We start from the raw sequence: 25,069 nt of genomic DNA, 5'->3' as shown, positions 1-25,069 counted from the left end.
GTCAGGTCTGTCCCCCAGCTAGACTGTGAGACCCTGAGGCCAGGAAGTGTGTATTACTCTGCCCAGGGTGGTGGTGAGCCTGGGAGATCTACCCTACTGAAACCTCCCCCCACTGTCCAGGGAGAAGAAGGCTGGCTTGGCAGAGAGGAAGAAGGAAAGGGATGGGGAGGAGGAGATGGGCCCAAAGAAGCCCTCCCTCCCTTCTCCCAGTCCTGCTGGAGTGCCCAGAGCAGGACCACATGGAGGGCACAAAAGGGATGCCAGATTTCTCAAGGGCTGAGTTTCTGGAGTAGCTGATGGAGGGGGCTTGAAGCAAGACCCCAGCCCAGAGCTGAGCCCTGCTGGGTGCCCCAGGCTGAAGGCAAGCTCCAGGACCCAAGTTCTGTTTCCTCAGCCTGGGATGGTTTTCCCTGTAGTGTGGGTGGTACCCTTGGATGAAGGTAAGGGCTGGAGCAGAAGCAGGTCTCTTGGGTCTTTTTCTCTCTCATACTGGCCCCATTGGAGCACTCACACCCATTTTACAAAGGACATCAAGAATGTTTATTCCCAGAGGCTGCCACCTACACAACACAGAGAAGTCTAGGGGACCCAGGAAGCATAGGAGATGCTGGCTGATGTGCAGGCAGTGGGTAGAAGAGGCTCATAGGTGGTGACTGGCAGCTAAGTTGTCTCCTAGCAGTGCTCAGGTTCACCCCCAGGCTCTAGCCCCACTCTGAGCCTGTTTTTCTCCAGTGTGGCCAAGACCCCAGGCAGAGGCAGAACTGCTGCAGCCAGAACCTGGCTGGGATGACCACTTTGTTTGTAGCTTCTCCTTCTCCATTCTTAGGCAGACCCCCTGGCATGAAGGGGAGGGAAGGGGTGGAGGCACCTTGAGGCCAAGCCAGCAGGTGGAGGTGCTGCTTGCTCGCTCTTGTGTCCCTAGTTAGGTCAGCACCAGCTCCTCTGGAGCCCCGGGACAGTCTGTGGAGCCTGCGGGGAGACAGCCAAGAGCAGTGGGTCACTGCCCGGTCCTGCTGTAGCCTCTCAGGTACCATTTTCTTTTCTGGATGGGGTGGACATTAAAGGCAACTGGGCATAGCCTCACCTTTCTCTTTCCTGGCACCCTAACATCCTCTCTTGCCACATCACTCAGCCTCTTGCCCCAGACCCAGCTATTTCCAAGCTCTGGCCTCCAAGGAAGTTAAATAACAATAATAAGAACAGTAACAATGACCAGCAAGGACCTCAGTTTCTCCACTTGCTAGTTGCGTGATCTTGAAGAACCAGAACTTCTCTGAGCCTTAGTTTGCTCATCTAATAAAAAGAAGGCAGTAATTCTACCTGCCTTGTAGAGATCTTGGGAAGGTTAGATGTGAAAGCCATGAGCAAGGGCTTGGTGCATTCTGCAGAGGAGGAAAAGTGTTAGTTGATGGAAAAAAGGGGGGGAGGGTGGGTCTTGTCTGAGTTGAGCAATTGAATACAGCCAGACCTGTCAGCTACACTTTTATAGACGAGGAAACTGAGGCACAGTCTCTGGGGTGAAGAGATTCTCAAAGTCACAGAGCCAGCAGGCACAGTCACAAAGCCAAGTGTGCCCCCAGGTCTCCTTCCATGCCCTTGTGCCTTCACATGTTTCTGTGTCTGTCCTGGATGCACGTTGTCTGACTCTAAGAAGCTCTCCTGCCAACCCGTGTGCCCACTGCACCTCAGGCAGGAGGGGTGGAAGCCCTCATTTCTTGATGTTTGCTTTTTGCCTCTTTGCTGGTAGCATCTGATTCTGAGAGCTGGGCCCCCACTGGGAGAACCTCCCTGTCATCCCCACAGACCAAGCCAAGCCCATGCTCACCTGCTCCTCACCTGCCCTGGGAGCCTAGGGTACCAAGGGTACTGAGGAAGCCATGGGTAGTGGGGACACCATGGGTACTGAGGGTACTGAGGGTCCTGAGGGCTTGAAGGTGGAGTCTTCAGGGATGTAGACAGTGCTGTTCCCTTCAGGCATCTGCAGAGAGAGGATGCAACTCTGAGGGCCCTGTCCCAGGCCAGGCAAGGGTGTCCCTGGTGACTGGAACCTCCTGGAGCTGCAAATGGTGTGTGGCGAGCGCCACCTTGTGATCGCCATGCAGATCACATGCCACGGAAAGCAGGGTGGTCCTTCAACACAGGTGTCCTGCCCCTACCCTATATTAGGCACTATCCTGGGTGCTGGGGCATGGCAAGGATAAGACAGGGTCCTTGCCCCATGAGGGTAATGGTGAGGCATTCCAGTGAAACGCCCAGTGACAGTAAGAGTTGTAAGTGCACACCAAAGGCTTATAACCCAGCCTGGGGGATGCTGAGAAGTTGTGCTGAACCCACTTTTAAAAGATGAGTAGGAGTAAGGGGCAGAGGCAGTAAAAGGCAGTATGGCAAGCTCTGTAAACTGCAGACAGGTCCGAAAGTGGGGTTGGGAAGGTGCAGGGAAGGCCAGAAGTGGGTAGAGAGGTAGAGCACAGGCAGGGCAGGTCAGCCCTGCCCTTGCCTCATCTGTGGTCCTAGGGAACACTGGTCCAATCCCCATCCTTTGAGAAGCCACCTCACTCCCAAGGTAAACCACTCAGGGCCTCAGGGACTGCCTGATAGTGTTCCTTCCACTGGCATGGAATTTCATTATTCCCAACCAGGTACAGCCAGCCCTCCAGACCCATGGATTTTGTATCAGCAGGTTACACCTATCACAGGTTGAAAATATTCAGAAAAAGCAACAAGAAAAAATGACAATACACAACAAAAAATAATACGAATAAAAAACAATACAGCATTTACATTGCATTAGGTATTATAAGTAATCTAGAGATTACTTAAAATATGTGGGAGGATACATGTAGGCTTATATGTAAATACTATGCCATTTTATATCAGGGACTTGAGCATCCCAGCAAGGGATCCTGCAACCAATTCCCTGAGGTTGCTGGGGGATGTCTGTACTGCTCAAGGTTTATAGAACTGAGAGGTGTGAACTTGCAATAAATTATAAAGATCCAAACAGAACCAAGAGGGAACTTCTACATGGGGGAACTGATAACATTTCTGGTTTATTTCATTAGCATAAAATCTGTGTGGTTTCTAATTGTGGTGTCTAAAATAGTTTAAGTTCTGACTTTATTAAATACAGAATAGAAATAATTATCCTGTGAGAAAAGAAAGTTTATTAGGAATGTAATAACACAGAACAATTCTTATGATAGAGCAGTAAGGAGAAAGAGACGGACACTAAATTGGGTGAATAATACAATCTCAACTATGTAAGAAAAATCTATGCAGAGAAAAAAAGATAGAAAGGAAATATATCAGAAAATATTAATATTGCTTGACATAGGGTGATGGGATTTCTATTTTTCTCTATTTCCAGATTTTCTTTAATGAGCACCTAGTCATTTTTAATTAAAACATTTTTAAAGAGTTAATTTAAGAGACATTCGTTATATGCATGAAGTTACCTTACAGTAGATATTAGTTAAAATTATGCTTAAAACTTCTGGTATGGTTTTAAAAATACAGAGCTAAGTGAAAGGCATTATGGGTGGCCCCTTGTCCCAGGAGCCACAGACACAGGCCAGTCCTCACCCTGTCATGAGGGAACAGTGTAGGAAGCATGAGGGGAGTCCTGCCATCCTGCATCATCCAATGGCAGGTGGGCACCTCCAATCATGATTCATGGGGAGAGGCCTGCCTGAAGTCACAGAAAGCCCAAATTGTGGCATTTTAAGGAAACTGAGTTCTGTGACATTCCACCACTTTCATATCTAGAACAATGTTCCTCAAGCTGCTGAAAGTGGTGGGATGCTGCAGAACTCAGGTTCTTTCTTTCTTTCTTTTTTCTTTTTTTTTTTTTGAGATGGAGTCTCGCTCTGTCATCCAGGCTGGAGCGCAGTGGCGCGATCTCAGCTCACTGCAACCTCTGCCCCCTGGGGTTCAAGTGATTCTCCTGCCTCAGCCTCCTGAATAGCTGGGATTACAGGTAGGAGACACTGAGCCCAGCTAATTTTTTGTATTTTTAGTACAGATAGGGTTTTGCCATGTTGGCCAGGCTGTTCTCGAACTCCTGACCTCAGGTGATCTGCCCGCCTTGGCCTCCCAAAGTGCTGGGATTATAGGCATGAACCACTGCACACAGTCCAGAACTCAGTTTCTGTATCGGAATCACCTGGGAGCTTGTCACTTGCAGAGTCCCGGTCCCTACTGAATCAGAACTTCTGGGGTGGTGCCTGGGAAGGTCTCCAGGTGGTTCTTATAGAGACTGAAGCTGAGCACTGCACTGTGATTCCTAACCCAGGCTGGGTGTTAGAATCCCCAAGAAAGTTTTAAAAAATTCTAACTTCTAGACCCTACCCCAGAGCAGTTAAATCCAAGTCTCTGTGGGCTGGGGCCTGGGCTTTGGAATGCTGTCAAAGCTCCCTAGGTGATGCCAGTGTGCATCGTAGTGCTGAAAACCACTGCTCAAATACAGTGGTGCTTAGACTTGTTTGTCATCAGAATCACCTGGGGGCTTGTTAAACCAGAGTGCTGGACCCACCCCCTTGTTTTGGAATCAAGATGTCTGAGGAACTTAAGACTTTGCATTTCTCTCTCTCTCTCGCTCTATTGCCCCGGCTGGAGTGCAGTGGCACCATCATGACTCACTTTAGCCTCCACCTCCTGGGCTCAAGTGATCCTCCCGCCTCAGCCTCCAGAGTAGCTGGGACTACAGACGCATGCCACCACGTCTAAGTTTTCTATTATTTTTTGTAGAGAAGGGGTCTCCCTATGTTGCCCAGGCTAGTGTCAAACCCCTAGGCTCAAGCTGTCCTCCTGCTTCAGCCTTCCAGTGTAGGAATTACAGTTGTGAACTACTGCACCCATGGGAATTTGTACTTCTAACCAGTCTGCAGGTGATGCTGATGGTGCCGGGCACCAAACTGTGGGGACCACTGCTCTAGAATAAAGCTGACTGAGTCTTTAGGGACAAGAGTAAACTCCAGCTGCAGCCCTGACTGTAGGTTGCTTCTGTCACCCCCGCTAGGGTGTGCAGAAAGAGAGGTACACACCACCCACTCCGAGCCCTGGGGTCTAGAAGGAAGAGTTGTCAACCTCCATGAGACACAGCCTCCCCCGATGAAGAAGTAGGGTAATGCAGGCTCTGACCCCCACCCCCGGCATCTGGGTCTGCAGGCCCCAGCCCAGCCGATGCAGGTGGAGGCGGGGAGGGAATGCAGCTGCACTCCTTCAGAGGGACAAATCAGAACTCACCTCCCAGTAGACTGCATCCTCAAAGCAGTTCTCATCGGAAGGTTGTCCCCAGAATGGTAATCTCAAAATGAGCCCTACAGAAAGTTGGAGATTACAGGATGTCAGGAAATGCCTTCCCTCTGCTCACCCCAGCCATTTCCCTCAGCTGGGAAAAATCCTCCTAGGGCCCTTGGGCTGAAGTCCAAATTGTCTCAGTCCTGTAGCTAGAAGTGCAGAGATCAGGGACTCCTGAAGGCTCCAGGCTGACCTGTGCTGCACGCCCTTTGGTTCCCCACCCAGGGAGCCCCACAGCAGTCCCCCCTTCTCTGGCTCAGCCATTCCTGCTCACCCACAATGATGCCACCCATCAGGGCCATGGCCAGGGTCACCAAGAGACCATAAATCTGGAACTTTCCCTGTGTTCTTGCAGTCCAGTCCCTCTTGAAACCTTGAAAGTCAAAGGAATGGACAAGCCTGGGGTGGAGACAGGGGGCAGGTCAGGGCCCCATGGAGAAGCCAAGTAACCGCTTGCTGCCACCCCAAAAATGTGAGCGGGTACCACGGGCCCCAGCCTTCCCACCACAACATGGGGACACCAGACATACCAGTTGGCCTCTAATGGGAAGGGACAGAGTTTGGGGAGAGAGGCCCATGAAACAATTGGTCCAGAGTGGGGAAGGAAAGGGAGAAAGAGGCAGTCGGGTCCCAGAGGAATAGCAGGAAGAAGGGATGGGAGAAGGAAGGGGGAAGCTCCGTCCCGCCATGCCTCCTCCACATTTACCCTTCTTTTCCATAGACTTCAAGGCTGGCGGAGGCCGCTGTCACAGCACCCACGATGCCGCCTATGATGCCAGGAATGCCATGCAGATTGTTAATGCCACATGTGTCCTGGATGTGCAGCCGGGACTCCAGGAATGGCTGGAAAGGGAAGGTGGGTGCTGCTCAGGCCAGGGGCTGCATCAAGGTTGTGGGGAGGCGGGGATTCCAGAGGCCCTCAAATACACAGAGACCCAGGATTCTCTAGCCCTTAGCCGCCTTCCTAGGAACCCTCAGCTCACTGTCAGGAACACAAAGACCTCAGCATTCTCCAGCCCCCAGCCCCTTGCCTGGGACACTTACGGTCAGGTATACAAAACCCAGGGTCGAGATGATGCCACAGATGAAGCCGATGATGAGGGCGCCATAAGGCATGAGCATCATCTCAGCAGCGGTACCCACGGCCACCCCTCCTGCGAGCGTGGCATTCTGGATGTGCACCTGGGCAGGGCAGGCAGAGCAGGCAAGAACTCAGTCCTCTCCCTGGAGCACCAGGCCTGGAGGAGCTCACTCACTGGCTGTGCGAGGGTGTATCCTGGGCCCTGGGAGCCAGGGATGGCTGGGAGTTTACCTCAGCAAGCCAGGAGCATGCAGAGGACTTCAGCCCTCACCCAGGCTTGCTACAGCTGCTCCCTGTGTCTCTCTGCACATGCCACCCATCCCACCTAGCAGGTCTGGGCATTTGCCACGTGCTGGTGCACCTGCCAGTGAGCCCTGACAACAATCACACAGTTGTTTTATGTGTACCATGTATACCTGTGTGCCCAGACTAGCGTGTCTGAATGTTCTTGCCAGGGATGCAAGTCCACGTCAAGTGCCTATGGGGTCTAGACATACACAGGTACTGGCTGCTGCTGTCTGAACGCTAATCTGTACCGGGTGCCGTACTGCTGGCTGTGGAGGTTAGCTCTTTCCATCTCTACAAGTCTGCAAGGTGAGGACAGTTATCTTGCAACATTTGCAGATGAGGAAACTGAGGTGAGGGAGGTTAAATGACTTGTCCAAGACCATAGAGCTAGCAAGACGCAGAAAGGTGTCTTGATCCAGGCTGTATGGCCCCAGAGTCCCTATCCTTGACCCTATTCCATGTCACTCCCTGCAGGTGGGTATGGATACACACAGGTGTGCCAGTGTGTGTGTCTGATTCTCTTCCCCAGGTGCCTGAGTCCCCACCTCTCTGCATGGTGAGTGTCCCCAAATAATTGATACTCCTGACAATGTCTCAGCACACATATGCCCATGTCAAGATGCTTGTGTCAGATTATAAGATAGGTTGGGTGCAGTGGCTCATGCCTGTAATCATAGCACTTTGGGAGGCTGAGATGGGTGGATCATTTGAGGTCAGGAATTTGAGACCAGCCTGACCAGTATGGTGAAACCCCATCTCTACTAAAAATACAAAAATTAGCTAAATTATCTGGGCGTGGTGGCCTGAGCCTGTAGTCTCAGCTAGTTGGGAAACTGAGACAGGAGAATTGCTTAAACCCAGGAGGCAGAGGTTGCGGTGAGCTTAGATAGCGCCACTGTACTCCAGCCTGGGTGACAGGGCAAGACTCCATCTCAAAAAAAAAAAAAAAAAAAAAAATTACAAGGTAAAGAATGTCCTTGCTCTGGGTGCTGCTGAAAACTGGCCTTGTTCTCAAAACAAATCATTTCTCCCCCAGCCTCATCTGCAAGATGGGTGTGATGATCTCCTCAGAGCTGTTGGCAGGGCATGGTGATCAGCGCCCTCCAGGCCCAGGCAGTCAGAGCCACACCCCCAGTGCTTTCATGCTCACCATGTCCAGCTTGCCCTTCTTGTGCAGGGCACTGGATACTGCCACCGAGGTAAGCACACAGGCTGCCAAGGAGCAGTAGGTGTTGATGGCGGCTCGGTGCTGGCTGTCCCCATGGTAGGATATGGCTGAGTTGAAGCTGGGCCAGTACATCCAAAGGAAGAGTGTGCCTGGTCAGACCAGACAGGCCCGATGGGCCCGGGAGGAGAGGCATTAGATAGAGCCCCACAGCTCAGGCAGGCATCCTGTCCTTTAGCTCTAGAGGTGACCCCACACCCAGCTGTTTCAACCTCTGCAGCTTTAGTCATGCAGGGGCTCTTCCTGGAAGGCCCTCCCTGCCTTCCTCACCCCCCACTTAGCCTTCCACACTACTCCAGGAAGTCTACCCTGACCCCCATTTCTGGGCTAAATGCCCGCACCCTGTTCCCACAGCGCCAGGAGGGAGAATCTTTTCTCCACTGTAGGGAGATCCTCCAGGTGGCACTGCTGTCTATTCCACTACACTGTGAGGAGCTCCTGGAGGGCAGGGCTGGGTTTTGAGAGACCAGAATGGGAGTGGTCAGTGTCTTCTCTGGAATGAATGGACACAGAAGTGGAAATGCACATCTTGCCCTAGCCCAGGGGATGGAGTGAGCAGCTCCTGGTTACCACTGTGTCTGCCTTGGGGCATTCTAGGGGAAATACAGGATGAGTGACCAACTTCTTTCAGCTCCATGGGGAAGAGGGACAGACATATGGGATTCTAGAAGTACCTACAGGCAAACTCTGTCTGCCCTTCCCCCAAAGAGAACTGGCAGCCACCCACCATACCATGTGGGGATCAGGTCTGATCATGGTGGCCTTCACCCATCATGGCCGCCTTCACCCATCATGGTGGCCCTTGGTTATCATGGCAGTTCTCACCAATCATGGCAAAGAGGTCCGACTGGTACGCAGAACTCTGTCTCTCCTTGCTCTGCTCTAGGTTGCGTCGGTAGAGGATCCGGGTCACTGTGAGCCCAAAGTAGGCGCCAAATGTGTGGATGGTCATGGAGCCCCCTGCATCCTTCACCTGGGGTGCAAGGGACTTGTCAGACTCTGGCACCTTCTCTCCCTCCCTCCTCATAGCCGTCCCTATCCTGCCACACACACACACCCAGAGCTCCAGCCTTCTCGGACTCTTCAGGGTGCAGCATGGAGCCTGGGGCCCTCACAGACCAATCGGTTGGTAATGGGGAGAAGGTAGGGATTCCCATCAGCAAAATGCCAGGGTGTCCTCACCCAGCAAATTTGGTTGTTCCCAGATGGGGAAACCCAGGCCTGGAGAGGGACTTGCTCATACCACTGGAGGAGGTAAGGCAGAGGCAGAACTGAGGGAAATGCCCTACCTGCTTTGTCACCCACTGGTTTCCACCTCTGTGCCTCTCATTTGACAAGCTCTGCATTTATACCACCTGCTAGTGCTGTAGCAGGGCTGCTATCAGGATTCATGCAGGCGACTTGCCCCTGGCAAGGGCCTGGCACTTAACAGGTGCCCGATTAATGTTGGTCCCACTCACACTCACCTCCCCTTCTCTTTAACCTCCTCCTTCTTGCCCACTCAGAACTAATCTCAGATGAATAGAATCACAGACTCACTCCTTCACTTTAGATGGGGGAAACCCAGCCAGAGAGGTAAGTGTGTCATCCAAGGTCATAGAGCTGGTTGTGACAGCACTGGGATTCTCAACTCCCAGCCTAGCGGATGCCTCTACTAGCTGTGTGACCTTAGGTGAGCCCCTTAATGTCTCGGAGACTCAGCTTTCTCATCTATAAAATGGGGGTAAGCCAGGCACAGTGGTGGCTCATGCCTGTAATTTTGGGAGGCCAAGGCGGGCGGATCATTTGAGGTCAGGAGTTCCAGACCAGCCCGGCCAACATGGCAAAACCCCGTCTCTACTGAAAATACAAAAATCAGCTGAGCATGGTGGTGTGCACCAGTAATCCCAGATACTCGGGAGGCCAAGGCATGAGAATCGCTTGGACCCGGGAGGCAGAGGTTGCAGTGAGCTGAGATTATGCTACTGCACTCCAGAGCGAGACTCTATCTCGGGAACAAAAAAAAAAAAGAGAGGGTATGCATACTGAGATTCAGTAATGCAAAGGACTGAGAGATGACCCTTAGAGGCAAAGGGAACAGCAAGTGCAAAGGCCTTGAGGCGGGACCAAGCTTTGTGCCTGAAGAGCAGACAGCAAGCTATGACAAAGCACGGGAAGATGGGGAGAGGGTAGACAATAAGATGGGGAGAGAATAGACAATATATGGAGAGAAAAGTTGGTGCCAGAACAGGAAGGGCCTTATAGCAAGTTTGGATTTTCTCCTGAATGAAATGTTAAAACTACTGAGAGATTTTCACTGGGTGAATGGTCTTCTATGCATTATTCATTTATTTGTTTATTTATTTTTTTGAGACGGAGTTTTGCTCTTGTTGCCCAGGCTGGAGTGCAATGACGTGATCTCGGCTCACCACAACCTCTGCCTCCTGGATTCAGGTGATTCTCCTGCCTCAGCCTCCTGAGTAGCTGGGATTACAGGCAGGCGCCACCACACCCAGCTAATTTTTGTGTTTTAAGTAGAGACAGGGTTTCCCCATGTTGGCCAGGCTGGTCTTGAACTCCTGACCTCAGGCGATCTGCCCGCCTTGGCCTCCCAAAATGCTGAGATTACAGGTGTGAGCCACCGCGCTTGGCCTAATTTTGCATTTTTAGTAGAGACAGGGTTTCTCCATGTTGGTCAGGCTGGTATCGAACTCTCGACCTCAGGTGATCCGCCTGCCTCGGCCTCCCAAAATGCTGGGATTACAGGCATGAGCCATAGTGCCTGGCTTCTTCTCTATGCATTATTTATAGGCCACTCTGGCTGCTGGAGATGATTTTCCTTAGGGGCAAGGAAGGCAAGAATGCAGCCAGGGAGATGAGTCAGGAGGAAGAGATATGGTAGCTTGGACTAATCTGGTAGCTGAAAAAAATTACAAAATGAATGACTGAATTTAGGGTGACCTAAATCACCCCCTGCCAAGGAGGGGGAGTTCCAGACAGAGTCCAAATATAGAAGAGGAGGGTGCTAAGAAAAGGGTGCAGTTTCTACGTGAGTTCCCCTACTGTCCAAAAGCACCAAGGAGGCTTCTGAGATAGAGTCAAAGGTCTAAGGTGCCTCTTATCTGAGCCACTGAATTGACCTCCCCCAGGGAGCAGCGCTCCTGTCATGGCCCATGTGAATGGCAGCTCTGGTGCTGGATCGTACACACCATGGCCACCTTGGCCATTCACCTGGGATCCTGCCCTACAGATTTGCCCCCTCAGTACACTGGATGCCTTTTCTTGGCAGAGCAATCTGGAAAAGTGGTATGTGTGCAAGAGTATGTGCAGGGATATCCTATTCATTCCATCTGATGTTGAGAAAGAAAGGAGGGGGAAGAAAACAACATTCAGGGAAGCCCTGCTCTGCCCAGGTGCTGGATTGACCTGCTAGGTGGACTATGGTACCTGTCTGGTAGATATCATTACTCCCACTTTAGAGATGAGAAAACTGAGTGACGTTCAGGAGGTTGAGTGACTCGCCAGGCTGGCATGTCTCCCCAGCTGTATATTTCTCCATACCCTGTCCCCCAAAGCATCCACACCACCTTATTATCCCCATTCTGAGCCCTGCTCACCTTTAGCAGGTTAAGGAGAATGAACTCATTCACAGCGAAGAGGGTCACTTGGAAGAAAGTCATGATGAGCAGCTGAATGGGGCTGACTTTACCCAGAACTGCCCCAAAGGCCACGCAGACAGAGGCCACGCAGAAGTCAGCATTGATGAGACTGTGGGGAGACAGGCCAGTGGAGAAGCTGGGGCAACAGCAAAAAGTGGCACTGGAAGCCCTGGACTTTGGTCCATATATGGATTTTGGCTTGTGGCTTAACCTTTCTGAGCCTCAGTTTCATCATCTACACTAATGGGCACTTAACATTTACAGCTACTCCAAGAATGAAAAGAAACCACACATGAGACAAGACCAGTACAGTAGCACACACTAGATGCCCCCCTCCCATGCAGCCCTATCTCAGGCCCCCACTGCTTGCAGACAGCTTGGGCTCAGGGTGCCATGTGGTCTCGCTGCTATTGTTGAACATGCTCCATATTTTGGGGTCCTGCCCTGCCCTGCCCTGTAGCTTCTACCTGCTTTTCCAGAACCACCTCTTACTGCCTCCTCTTTCAGGAAGCCTTCCTGTTTCCTCCAACCAGATGCAGTTTCTGCTTCCAGATCCTTATCTCTCACTCTGCACATACCTCTTCTGCTGGTGACCAGGGCCTTGCTTGAGTTTGAACTGTTGGGACCTTTCCTTTACCTTACCCATGAGAGAGGATCTGTGTCCAGGGAAGAAACAGAGGGACTTTCCTGCAGGAAGGAGCGAGCTGGGGTGGTACTGGATGGAAGGAGGGAGCAGGAAGGCCAGCAGGGAGGATGGAGGCAAAGGGGCAGGTACATAGGTCCTGCTCAAGCCTAGACCCTGAGCACCCTGCCAGCCCAGCAGAGGGCTGATGAAGAGGCAGACAGCTGAGTGGACATTGTGTAGACCCTGGTTCTATCCATGTGCCCACTTTGCCCAAGCCTGGCCTCCTTGTCCCCTGCCAGCAGCAAACCTGTCCTCTGGATTCCAAGGCAAGACCCGCGGTGTGGCTGTTAGGCTGGGAGAGTTGCTGATGGGGTGGGTGTAGGGATAAAAGGGGCTACTTCCTCAAGACTGTCACATCTAGAGGGGACTCCCTTCCCTTTCCATGTTCAGGGCTGTGTGTGTGTGTGAGAGAATGGGGTGAGGAGCGAGAATGAAACTAATTGTAGGGCCAGTTAGTGGAATGGGGGTGGGGTCCCTCCCAGTCCCTCCCAGTCCCTCCCAATACAGAGTGTTCACTGAACTGTCCACTCCACTATTGCCTCATTCACCACTGTGTCCCCAGGGCCTAGTAGGGCCTGGCTAAATGAGTGACGGCAGTTCCTAAGTGCTAGGCTCTGGGGTATCTACTAAGTACTATATATGCTCCCCTGTGCCATCCCTGAGCCATACAAGACAGGCACTGTCATTAGCCACATCATTCAGATGGGACATGGAGAATTAGAGAGGCTGAGTTATTTGCCCAAGATCCCATAACTGCAGCTGGAAGATTCATCTTGATAGAAGTGACCGTTAGAAAGGAGAGAGAGAGGCCAGGCACTGGTGGCTCAGGCCTGTAATCCCAACACTTTGGGAGGCCAGAGCGGGTGGACCACGAGGTCAGGAGTTCAAGGCCATCCTGGCCAACATGGTGAAACCCCATCTCTACTAAAAATACAAAAATTAGCCAGGCTTGGTGGCAGGCGCCTGTAATCCTAGCTATTCAGGAGGCTGACAATTGCTTGAACCCGGGAGGTGGAGGTTGCAGCGAGCCAAGATCATGCCACTGCATTCCAGCCTGGGAGATAGAGTGAGATTCAATTTCAAAAACAAAAAACAAAACAAAACAAAACAAAACAAAAAAACGAGGAGAGAGAGAACAGAAAGGCCCATCCCTTGGGCTATCAGCATCTGGGAGATGGAGATCCAGATGCCACATATCTCAGGAGGGCTGAGGAGGCTTGGGCAGGGCTGGCAGAGGGGCACTTTCTACAGTGACAGGTGGAACTTGGAAGACTTCAGCAGGGACAGGACAGAAGCCGGCGGGGGCAGGGGGTCCACATCTCTGGATCCACAAGGTCAGGTCTGGGGCTACATGCTCATCCCAGCCTTGGGCACCAGAAATCAGCTCCAAGTCAGGTGCTGAAAAATCAGTCTCCTGAGAGCCAATTTGTCCAAACTCAGATTTTCCAAGTGACCAACTTGCTGAACAGCTGGTTCACCACAAACCTGTTAACTCACAGTTTGTAATAATTCCCTTTGAATTTTTTTTTTTTAGATTAAAAACATTCATTTAGCCATAGCTATTTTGCTGTGGTGGCCAATGATATATATTACGGGTGTTTTTATACTTTGGATCTATGGCTTTGGGAATGATAATTTCTTGTGCATTTTGAACTTCAGGGTGATATGATATGTGTGTCAAGGGTCTTATACACAAAAAGACTCATTTATTGGTTCTAACGCTTATCCAGTCAACTACCTTTCCTGTTTCTCTTAATTCATGGGTTAATTAGTTGGCTTGGATGAAGTAATTTTTTGCAAATATTTGACACATGTCCTATATTTCAGACACCTGGCCTATCAGAACTGGTTGGTATCCTAAAATCAACAGCAGGGATTTGCCCTTTAAAGGTGGTTTATACCAGTTCGCCTCTGCCCCTTTTCTGTGGACAGTTTATGAGTGAGCTAATGAATGTTCATTTTCACACACCAATGATTACTTTTCTCAGATTAAATTTTTTTTTCTTGAAGGATGGAAGAATGGAGGAAAACAATTTTTGTTTCTCTAGCCAACCTTGTCATATGTCTACAGAAATAAAAGTCTGCCTAAACTGGACTTAAAGAAGAACCTCCAATAAACTAAAACTTGGTTAAAGCGGGAAAAATCTCCCAAAGGCTCTTGGTTAGGACCTGAGCAACAGAAATTGCTATAGGTTTCATAAGTTGCCATGGGATAGAGAATTTGATAAAGGAGTCATTCAGTGAGCTGACCACTTTGTCCATTGATTTTTTGGCAAGTTGGCTTTGGGTGAATTTATTTTATAACCTGTTGGTGGTGTTGTGGGTTGGGGAGGTGTGTTGAGGCTTGGAGGAGGTCACTGCAGAACAGAGGGAGGGGCTGAGTAACCTGACAAGAAGGGGCTGGTGGTGCTCATCAGGCCAAGTCATTACAGAGAAGTCATGAGAAGGACGGAGCTGAGAAGTGAGGGTAGGGTGCTCCACCCTTGGAGGCTGAGGCAGGGGGAGGGGGGCTTCAGCCCTAACACTCCACACGCACCCCTGTCTCACAGCTGTTTCCAGCACCTGTTCCCTCTGGTGGGTGGGGCGGTGAGGCAAGGCAGGGGGAGAGGTACTTCCATTTGGCTGGAGTCCCCATTCGGTGTTCCCTTCACAAGGAGCCTCAGAGGCTGGCACAGACATCCCAGCTCTCCCACCAGAGTCCCGTGGGCTGCGGTCTCTCAGGACACAGGGCTGGTAGATTTTGATGTGCCGGGCCCGGCTGCGCCCGGCTGGACCCTGCCCCCAGAGGAAAGTCTAGCCTCAAGTCCCTGCAGCTTTTGTCGTAGGAGAAGGGAGACCCTCCTATGACACCTGGACGACAACCACCCTGGAGAGTAGCTGATCAGGAAGCGAAGTAAGTGTGTGTGTGTGTGTGTGTGAGTGTGTGTGTCACGCAAGCCCAGTGTGGCCCGAAGGAGGAGTTGCCCTCCAGCCCCAAGCCCTGGCCCCGCCAATGGACACGCCCTCCTCCCCCGCAGGCTCACCTGCCCAGCCCCACCCCTCCCAGTCTGCCCCGCCTCCGGGGCCGACCCACACTCACTTCTCCACTCCCACGACGATGTAGCGGTCTTCTAAGAAGTGGAACCAGCCCTGCATGAGCAGCGCCCACTGGATGCCGAAGGCCGCCAGCAGGAAGTTGAAGCCGACGGCGCTGAAGCCGTAGCGCTGCAGGAAGGTCATGAGGAAGCCGAAGCCCACGAAGACCATCACGTGCACGTCCTGGAAGCCTGCAGGGACAGTACAGCCCGGGACTCAGTGGTCTAGCAAAGGTTCATCCCAGCCCTGGGTTGTACCAGGAGGGCCAGGGCAGCGCCTCAGTCTTTCCCGCCACTGGCCCGTCTCCCTGCTCCACCATCCTAGCCCCGTTTCCCCATCCCTACATCTGAACCCTGGGGCTGGGCGCGGTAACGCTGCTGGCAGAGCCTCCAGTCCCTTCATAAGGGCCTCTCTAGAAAGGGAGGCGCTGGGGGGGGGGACCCGAGGTGGGCCCCCACCTTAGCCTATTTAAACCACTGGGCTGTAGTGCCAAGAGATTCCCAAGCACCCTCCTTGAGAGATGGCAGTTCCTTGGTTCTACCCTCCTCCCTCCTCCCAGCTCTGCTGGCCCAGGCTGGAGGTGGCAGCTGGGCATCGGAATTTGGGGCCAGGTGTGCGTTACACGCAGGGTCTAAGGTCTATAGCCCAGACCATCTGAGGCTATGATGCCCTGCCCTCTCCACCACAATCCTGTTCCTTTGCTATGGAGAATCAATGCTCATCTGGCCAAGGAGTAGCCTGGACAGGCCAAGCACATCAGTTATGCGGATCACATCCCCACATCTCACCACCGACTCCAGCAGATACACATCCCTGCATCACTGAGACTTGAATTTGGACCCCAGTTACTCCATCTCCTGGGTGGATGACTCTGGGAAAGTTAAGTGTTTTAACTTAGGGCTTGGCACCTGCTTCTGTAAGGCTTACATCACAGATGTTGCAGGGATTAAACGCAGATGTGTATGTAAAGAAGCATCTAGCACAGTGTCTACCCCATACTAGGTGATCCAAATGGGCAGATGTCATTGTTTATTTTCATTCAGGCATGGCCTAATTCTGAGTTCTGACCCAAATCTTCTCCACCTCACAATGTGGCCTTGGCAAGCCACTTCCCTTCTCAGAGCCTCGGTTTTCTCAACGACCAAACTAAAGGGATGTATTAGGATGATCTTAACTGCCCTCTTGGCACTTATGTTGTATGGTTCTAAACTCCAAGAAAATAAGAGAAGACAAAGAGCTTTGAGAAGCAAAGAGAATTGCAGAAGCATAACACACTAATAGGAACTGCAGATGTCACAGGACACAGGGGCCAGATGGAAGGGCTCCCACTGGCCAAATCTGGGACAGTTTGAGCACCAAAGTAATTATGTGTTATAATGAATTAAAACCATTTAAAAAGGAACTCATGAGATCACACTGATAATAAGAAGTTGGTAAACACATAAATGAGGTAGCAGATAGGGCTCTTGCCTACAGTAGAACGCTGAGGCTACGCTGGTAAATGTGGAAAAAGTGTTAGAGTTGGAAAATCATCATTTTCATGGTAAAGATTCAATCAGTGGATGGTAAATGCAGGCGGGAATTCTGATTATGCACAAGACATTTGCATTGTCTTAAAGGGTTTCCTTATAGACTGCTTATTAGTTGCAGAGGAAGAAAACAACAGTAATTATACTGGGCAACATACTGACTGGGTGATCAAAATTAATATCACCCATGCCTCCACATGTGATACCCTGAAAAGGACCTATCCCCTATGTGGGATTCCAGCTGAGACTGCAGAACCCAATCTCATCATGAGAAAACATCAGACAAACACAAAATGAGGAACATGCTATTAAAAAGGGGTAAGGCTGTATTCTTGAAAAGTATCAGTCATAAAAGACCTTCAAAATGTTCCAGATTAAAAGACATGACAAAAGTTATTAAAGTCAATACCTTACTCTAGACTGGATTATGTATTTGGTGGGGCTGGGAGGGTTGGGGGAGTGCTATAAAGGTCATTAATGGGTCCATTGAGAAAATCAGATATAAACAGATGAAGATATTGTATTAATCGGATATAAACAGATGAAGATATTGCATTAATGGAAATTTATGAAGTTGATTACTATGGTTATGGAAGAGAATATCCCTATTCTTAGGAAATATACTGGAGTAGTTTAAGGTAGAGGGCCATGATGTATGCGATTGACCCTCAAATGGTTCAGAAAAACAAAGCACACATGTGTATGTGTGAGTATGTGTATGTGTGTGTGCATATGTGTAGAGAAAGAGTGAGCAGATAGCTGAGTCTGAGTATACGGTATTCTTTTATTGTTGTTGAGACATAGTCTCATTTTGTTGCCCTGGCTGGAGTGCAGTGGCGCAATCTCAGCTCACCAGAACCTCTGCCTCCTGGGGTTCGAGCGATCCTCCCACCTCAGCCTCTGCAGCAGCTGGGATTACAGGCATGTGCCACCACACCCAGCTAATTTTTTTTTTTTTTAATTTTAAGTAGAGACAGGGTTTTGCTATGTGGGCCAGGCTGGTCTCAAACTCTAGGTCTCAAGTGATCTGCCCATCTTGGGCTCCCAGAGTGCTGGGATTACAGACGTGAACCACTGCACCTGGCCGGAGTGTAGCCTTCTTTGTGCTATTTCTGTTTGAGCAGCTTTTTGTAAATCTGGAATTATTTCCAAATAAAAAGTCAAAAGGAAAAGAGACTTCAGGGCCCTGACTGGCCTGTCCCAGCCCCGCCCACCTGTCTCCCCAGGGATTCCTACTCCCTCACCTACCTGCCTCCCCGGGGATCTCTACCTCCCTACATCTTCACCTCCCCTTGGTGCTCCAGCTGCTCTGGCCCCTCCTTCTGCTTCTCAGTCCTACACTCTAGGGTCTTTGCCTATGCTGTTCCCACCACCTGGGATGCTGTTCCTGCAGAATGGCCAGATCTCAGCAAATTGTCACCTCATTAGAGAGGCCTTCCTGACCACCCATTTAAGATAGGTTCTCTCCCTATGGCACCCTGTTTTCTTTCCTAGGTTCTCTTCCTTATGACATCCTTTTTTCTTTCACGGTTCTTGTTATAATTTGAAGTTATGCATTTGTTTGTCTATCCCACTCCACTATAAAACGCCAAGAAGGCAGAGCCATGCCTGTGCCAAGGTCGACTCTCAGTTAATAGCTATGGATGAATGAATGATTGTTATTGTCTCAGAAGCACCCAGGTGTGCCAGCTGAGCAGTGGTCCAGGAGTTCAGGTGGGATTTCACAGGAGGGGCTGCAGCCCCTCTCCAGTCCAATGCCTCCCACCAGGAGGGCTGACAGGTTCTGGTGCCCACTGTAGCCTGGCCAAGGTTGCAGGAGCATTGCTTACGGCACAGCTGCCTGGACCTTGCCTGCCCTCATCTGTTTCCCCTCCAGGCTTCCCTGAGGCTCAGGCCAAGACTACAGACCCCTCAGCTATCAGCTACCTGGAGGAGGCTTAGGGGGCTTGGCACACTGAAGGGGAGGGGTACAAACCAGTGTGGGAGAGCTGTGGGTCCTGCCCCAGGGTGGTGCTCTGAGCTTCCCTCTGAGTTTAGCATCAGTGCTGAGTTTACATGAACAAACACACCTCAGCTTAGGTTTCTCAATGTGTGCAGCTGATTTCATGTATGATCGTGTTGCAGGGTTTATCACATTTCTAACTGTTGTGGAAGAAATTGAGCTGATGTATGTGAAACACTATAAATGGTATTATGGTTATTCTGGGAAGAACTGATGGGTGACAGACTGGAAGAGAGGTGTAAAAGAGAGGGAGTTGACAAATTCAGATGACAATTCCAGAAGCAGGGAGGGGAGTTGGCAGGATGACAGGATGGCAGTGCTGTTGACAAACACAAGGCAATGGCAAGAGGTTGCTGTGTGGGAAGGAGGTGCTGGGTCTGGCCTGGCCGTGGGGAATTTCAGATGACCACGGGGGTGAGGGCTGGGCGGTGGGCGGGGGCTGAGGGGAGAAATGGAGCCTGGCCATGGGGGCTTGGAGCTGGGGTCTGAGATTGGGCAGGCCTGCAAATAGAGCTGTGAGTTGCAACGTGGGAATGAAGGGAGAGAAAGACACAAGCTGAGAACAGGCTGTGCCTTGAAGCTAGCAGAGAAGACAAGGAAGACGCTGGCAGGGAGTTGGGAGGAGCCCCTGGGGAAAGACAGCATCACTGCAGGTGGGGTCCTTTCGAGGAGAGGAGTATCAGTTGCCTGGTGGCATAGAGGGGCCATGCTGGCAGGGGCGAAGCTGAAGAGGACCAAGGGAGCCACTGCTGCAGGGGAAGGTGTGTGTGGGTTCAGGGCTGCCTTGGCCTCTGTGTGGCCTGAGAGCAGGAGCAGAGAGCCCTCGCTTTCCTGGTCCATCCTCCCTGCCTGTCCCCTCTCACCCTGCTCTTCTCCCTGCTCTGGTGGGTGCCCTGTCTCTCCTTTTCACCCTGTCTCAGGGTGTCTCTTTTTTTCTCTTCCCTCCATCAGGAACACAGACACCCACTTCCTTCTCCCTGGGCACCTCCCCGATTTGTCCTCTTGCTTCCCATCTCTTTATCTGTCCAACTGGTCTTAATTCAGCATCGAAATGTATCCACTTAGTAATTTCTGTTTCATGAAGTTTGATGCTACCTAAAATGATTTTTAGGCTGGGCGTGGTGGCTCATGACTGTAATCCCAGCACTTTGGGAGGCCGAGGTGGGTGGATCACTTAAGGTCAGGAGTTTGAGACCAGCCTGGCCAACATGGGGAAACCCCATCTCTGCTAAAAATACAAAAATTAGCTGGGCATGGTGGGGCCCGCCTGCAATCCCAGCTACTCGAGAGGCAGAGGGTGGAGAATCACTGGAACCAGGGAGGCGGAGGTTGCAGTGAGTTGAGATTGTGCCATTGCACTCCAGCCTGGGCAACAGAGAGAGACTTTGTCTCAAAAAAATAAAAATTTAAAAAAAAAAAGATTTTTAATAGTGACGATTTGAGGGTCCAAACTATATGGACCTTCAGCACAACAGGACAGAACCTCTCAGATCTACAAGTTCTTTGTCAGTCAAATGGGAGATAGTAACAGCCCCTGGACAGTGCTCACTGCAGAGCTTTGTAGCACACATGTAATGGGATAACCCAATCAAAGCCTTGTGCGAAGGCAGCTGGCTCTTTAGCAATTGCCCCATAATATTAGTTATTATTTCTCTTTTTCTCCTTCAAGACTGACAAGGCTGCATTGGGTTGGCAACTTGCTGAGAGTCAACAAAAGTTGACCCTCAGTCTCCCTCCCCAGCTTTGGTGACTCCAGCTGTCCTGCCCAGAACTGTCTTCCTCAACCTGGAGGGCCCTGATGGGGCGGGGCTGGCACTCTGGCCTCCAGGGGGCACTAGTACCCAGCTGTTCTCCCTCTTCCCTTACTCCCAGTCCCCAGCCCCATTCTAGCTCCTGTTGCTTCCCTCTGTAGATGAGTCCCCTACCAAGATGGCTGAGTCTAGGGGATCATTAGGGTCCCACACTAATGGGCCTCTGCAGCCCTCTCCTCTGCGGCATCAGCACAGGAAGGACGGTGCCCTCCAGAGGCTGGGTGCCGTCCCCCTCCCATTCATAGCCCAGCCTAACTGTTTTGTTTGAGACCTACTGGCCAGTTCCCTAATTCCCCCAAGACTCCGTGCCCACCTCTTCCACATCAACACTGCAAAATCTCCTGGGGAGATGGTCATGGGCAGCAATGCCACAGAAGACCCTGGAAAGCAGGTAAGCCCTGGGGCAGGGGGGCTTGGCTCTGACCCTGCCTGTGCCACTGGCTGGCTGAGAGTGTCCAGCATCTCTCGAACCTTCATTACTTCCATCATAAAATGGAAATTATAAATGCCCCACCTGACACGGCAGGCAAAAAGCATTTTGTGATTGGGAAGTGCACAAAATAATTTAAATCCTATAATAGTTCCAACTAGTCTCCACCATGTTTCTAACAAGGTGTTGATACTTAACCACCTTAATGGAAAGAGCACTTACTCCCTTCTGGGGAACTCAGTGGCAGCATTTACTGTCTTCTCTCTTTATGCCAGGAGATGAGTGCCCTAACAGTCACCTGTCATCTTGACTCTTCTTAGACATCCTGTACTTTAAATAACATTTCCACCTTAACATGGGCACGCTGAGGCTCGCTGTGGTGAGGTGGTTGGCTCCTCCATGCAGTGATGCACCCGAATAGGATCTATTTAATTCTAAAGTTCCACTGCCTCCTGCCTGTGGGTAAGCTCATCCTTTATCAAACGGAGCCTGCTTTGGCCTCATGACACAGTCCTTCCGGTGTTTGAAACCAGAGCTTCCTCTGCCCAGGGTCATCTCCCAAAATGTGTCCCACTCCCTCCTTGGTCTTCCAGGGAGCTTCTGGAGTCCAGGCCCTGGTGGCTCCTCCTTGGGCCAGCCTCCCTGAAGCCACTGCCTTCAGTGATTCACCCAGACCCTGGATCACCAGCCCATAGGGAAGCTGCATGTTCAGCAGCCACAGCCACTGCCCGCATCACGGGCCTCCAAGGGCACTGCCAGGGTGAGTCCCAAACTGGCTCCATGCCTGCTGCCTGCTGTGGGGCCCATGCCTAGGGAGCTATCCTCAGGCTAAGCCAACTGGAGCTGGACTCCTCTGGACACTGGAGATGGCCAGCAGGCTTCACTAATCCCCTGAGTAGAAACGAGGCTCACACAGTTCCTGATGGCCTGGATCCAGGAACAGGGAGGGCAGCTCGAGGCCTGCCCTCACCCCAATCCCCTAGGAATCACCTCGCTGCCCAGGAACCCAGGCTTGGGGACTTACATGGGCCAGGAAGCCTTGTGCCCTCTAACTCCTAACCACAGCCACCGTGGAGCGGGGAAAGGAGGAAGGTTGAGAATAGGGAGGAAAGTGGGTCAGGAGTATGGGCTCAGACCCCAGGGCTGCTCCTCTTACTCCCTGGTTTCCCAGCTGAGTGATCTTTGCAAGACACTTCTCCTCTCTGGCCTTAGTCTTCTCATCTGTAGAATGGGGGTCGTCACAGTGCCTCCCTCAAAGGTCGTGGTGATGATTAAAGGAGAGAATATATGTGCGGTTGGAGAGGTGGCCACTACTTCTTGCCAAGATTCTTTCCCTATACCCCTCTCCTCTGTTGCTTCCTGCTCCAGTGGCCAAGAGCTCCCCAGGAGAACTAGCATGGGAAACTCAAGGCCCTCCTTGATGCTGGGGCTCTCCCCTTCTTAGCATCCTTACCCCATCCCTTTCACAAACCCTACTCTTGGGCCACACAGAACCACTCCTCCTCCTCACAACACCACCCCCTTTCAGTAGCCCCCTTGGTTGCTCAGCTTCTCCCCTCCTCGCCATCCACCACTTCCCAGGAAGCCATCACAGATCCCTTCTGCTCAGAGCACTTGGTCTCACTGAGCCCTGGGCACCACGGTGCCCCTCTCTGCTTCCAAAAAGTCTGGGAACAGAGACCCAGGATATTCAACTTATTTATCCAGAGTGACCACAGCCTTGGTTTGCCGGAACAGTCATGGCTTATCCCTGGGTCCTGGCAAATTACTACCAGCACCACCTTCACTCTCAAAGGTGTCCTCTGATGATGATAAATTATATGATCACACTACAGATAAGCATTTGTTGTATGAATACATGAAGGTGGGGTGTGAAAGGTGGGTGGGTGAGTGTGGTGGGAGGATAAGAGTTGCAGAGATGTAAGGACTGTACCTCCCCACTGGTGAGGTTCTGCAGCTCCTATTACAGAGTTTCTCTCTCTCTCTCTCTCTCTCTCTCTCTCTCTGAAAGGGAGAGAGATAGAGATTCATTCTGCCACCTAGGCTGGAGTGCAGTAGTGCTGTCATAACTCACTGTAGCCTCAAACTCCTGAGCTCAAGCGATCCTCCCACCTCGGCCTCCCAGAGTGTGCTGGGAATACAGGTGTGAGCCACCGCACCCAGCCTATTTAAGGTCTTGAGGTCCTCCACTCCCCAGACACATTGAGCACCTGTGAATGCCTGTGGGAGGCCTTGCCCCTTATGCTCTGGGGTCAGGTGGGAAGCAAGAGCAGGAGTGGGGGAGAAGAACAGGCAAAGGAGGGTCTCAAGCTTGCCTGCCTCACTGTTTGCTGGGAAGTCCCCCGCTGAGGAGAGGAAAGGTGGACAATGTGAACAGTGGATTTGGAGCCTGAATTCCAAGGCTGCAGCTGTCAAGATATCTTTTTAAAAACATCCCTAAATGGAGCCCAGGAGAAACTGTGGTCTCCCCAGCAGGGGGCGCACCCCTTGTCTGTTACTTCCCTTCTAGGCATCATGTAACTATTAATGCAGCCCATGATAGCCCTAACTTTTTGGCAGCCACTTAATATGGCTGGCTCCCACCAAGCCTGCAGCCCCCCAAACTCAGTCTTTTTCTCATGCAGACCGCCATTCTGAAAGTGTGCAGTTGTTTTCTTGGAGACAGAGAATCCCCTGTCGCCGAGAATGTCTAAGGTGTGGAGGGAACACCAGTTGATATAGGCGGATGCTGGAGAGGGGCTTTAGGGTCCCTTCCAAAGCTAACAGTCAATGACTACATGAACACCACCAGCTAGAATAATTGTCATTGACTGATGGCGGATGGAGTGGAAAATCAGAAAGTACAAGGACATTCTGATTTTGGGAAGAGCCCTGGGCTGGGAGTCCAGAGGTCAGGCAGCTCAGAGTGACCTTGGGCTAGCTCTCCCTGCTCCTGAGTCCTAGGACACCTGTGTTTGGTGCTCTTGTAGCAATTGCTCCATTATGAAGAGAGGATCCCACCCCAACTCTGTGCCAGAACTTTACCTGCACTGCCTCGCCACAGCCTCACCCCAACCCCTGTGAGGGAAGCCCTACCACTATTTTCATTCTGTAGATGAGGAAATTGAGGTTTAGGAAGGTTGGCATTTGCCTGAGGCCACCCACCTGGTTTATGGCAAGAGCCACAAGAGCACGAGAGAAAGAGAGGTATGTGATTGCAGGGTAGTGCTCTTCACCGCAGCACCGCTGACACCAGAAAATTCAGGGGTGCTTGTTTTCCCTCTCCAGACTAAAAGGGGGTGGGTGTCCTGGCCTCCTGGCCCACCAGTGGTCCCACAACACCTCTGCCCACAGCAGGGCTGGCCGGCCATCGAATCATCCCTGTGGCCCTCGACATTATACCTACCCGCTTATTTGGAGTAAGCGCTCCTCTGGACAACGGAGCCAGGTCACCCACTGGTTGGTAATGGAGCGAGAAGACTCGGGTCTTTTTAGGATACCAAGCAGGGCTCTCTGACAGGGATGTTGGGGGCCTCTGACGGCTGGGAGGGCGGTCAAATAAAAACCTTATCCCGGGATTTTCCCTACTAGTTTTTCACGGGGTAAAGGAGTTTGTGCACATCTGACAATTTCCCACGCACGCCCTGCAGAAGCTGGCGAGATGGGGAGTCCGCGGCTGCCAGGCAGATCCCCTCCTCTGCCCTGCGCTGGGCCGAGCCCTTGGCCAGGTGGGGAGCGGCGCGGATATGCCTCCACTGGGCCTGCAAGCGGCAGGACTTACTTGGGTAGCGATAGTAGAATTCGTTCTCTACCTCGCTCAAGTTCTTGTGCTTCCTCTCTGTCCACCAGTGGGCGTCGGCATCGAAGTCGTAGCGCACGAACACCCCGAAGAGAATCACCATAGCCACCTGCAGGAGTAGGCAGGTGAGCGGCAGCCGCCAGCGGAGGTTGGTGTTCCAGGCCATGTTGCAGGGGTGCCTGGCCGGGCGGGCAGCGGGCAGTTCGGACGCTGGGAGGCCGGCGGGGCT

General features: G+C 51.7%; 1 protein-coding gene across 1 annotated transcript; it reads right to left on the bottom strand.

Moving 5' to 3' along the window:
* Positions 1-516: 516 nt before the first annotated feature.
* On the bottom strand, positions 517-25,069 carry RHCG (Rh family, C glycoprotein). Its single transcript, XM_011948311.1, has 11 exons — positions 24,823-25,069; positions 15,295-15,481; positions 11,489-11,639; positions 8,718-8,865; positions 7,818-7,984; positions 6,343-6,480; positions 6,005-6,141; positions 5,573-5,697; positions 5,245-5,318; positions 1,826-1,978; positions 517-969 (listed from the first exon to the last, which is right to left on the bottom strand). The coding sequence occupies exons 1-10, from the start codon at positions 25,004-25,006 to the stop codon at positions 1,850-1,852; spliced, it is 1,440 nt and encodes a 479-aa protein (XP_011803701.1). The 5' UTR covers positions 25,007-25,069; the 3' UTR covers positions 517-969; positions 1,826-1,849.

This window comes from Colobus angolensis, unplaced genomic scaffold (assembly GCF_000951035.1).
Source record: "Colobus angolensis palliatus isolate OR3802 unplaced genomic scaffold, Cang.pa_1.0 Scaffold278, whole genome shotgun sequence".
Classification (NCBI taxonomy): Eukaryota; Metazoa; Chordata; class Mammalia; order Primates; family Cercopithecidae; genus Colobus; species Colobus angolensis.
Note: the sequence above shows the minus strand (reverse complement) of the source record. Positions and strands in the feature narration are given on the sequence as shown.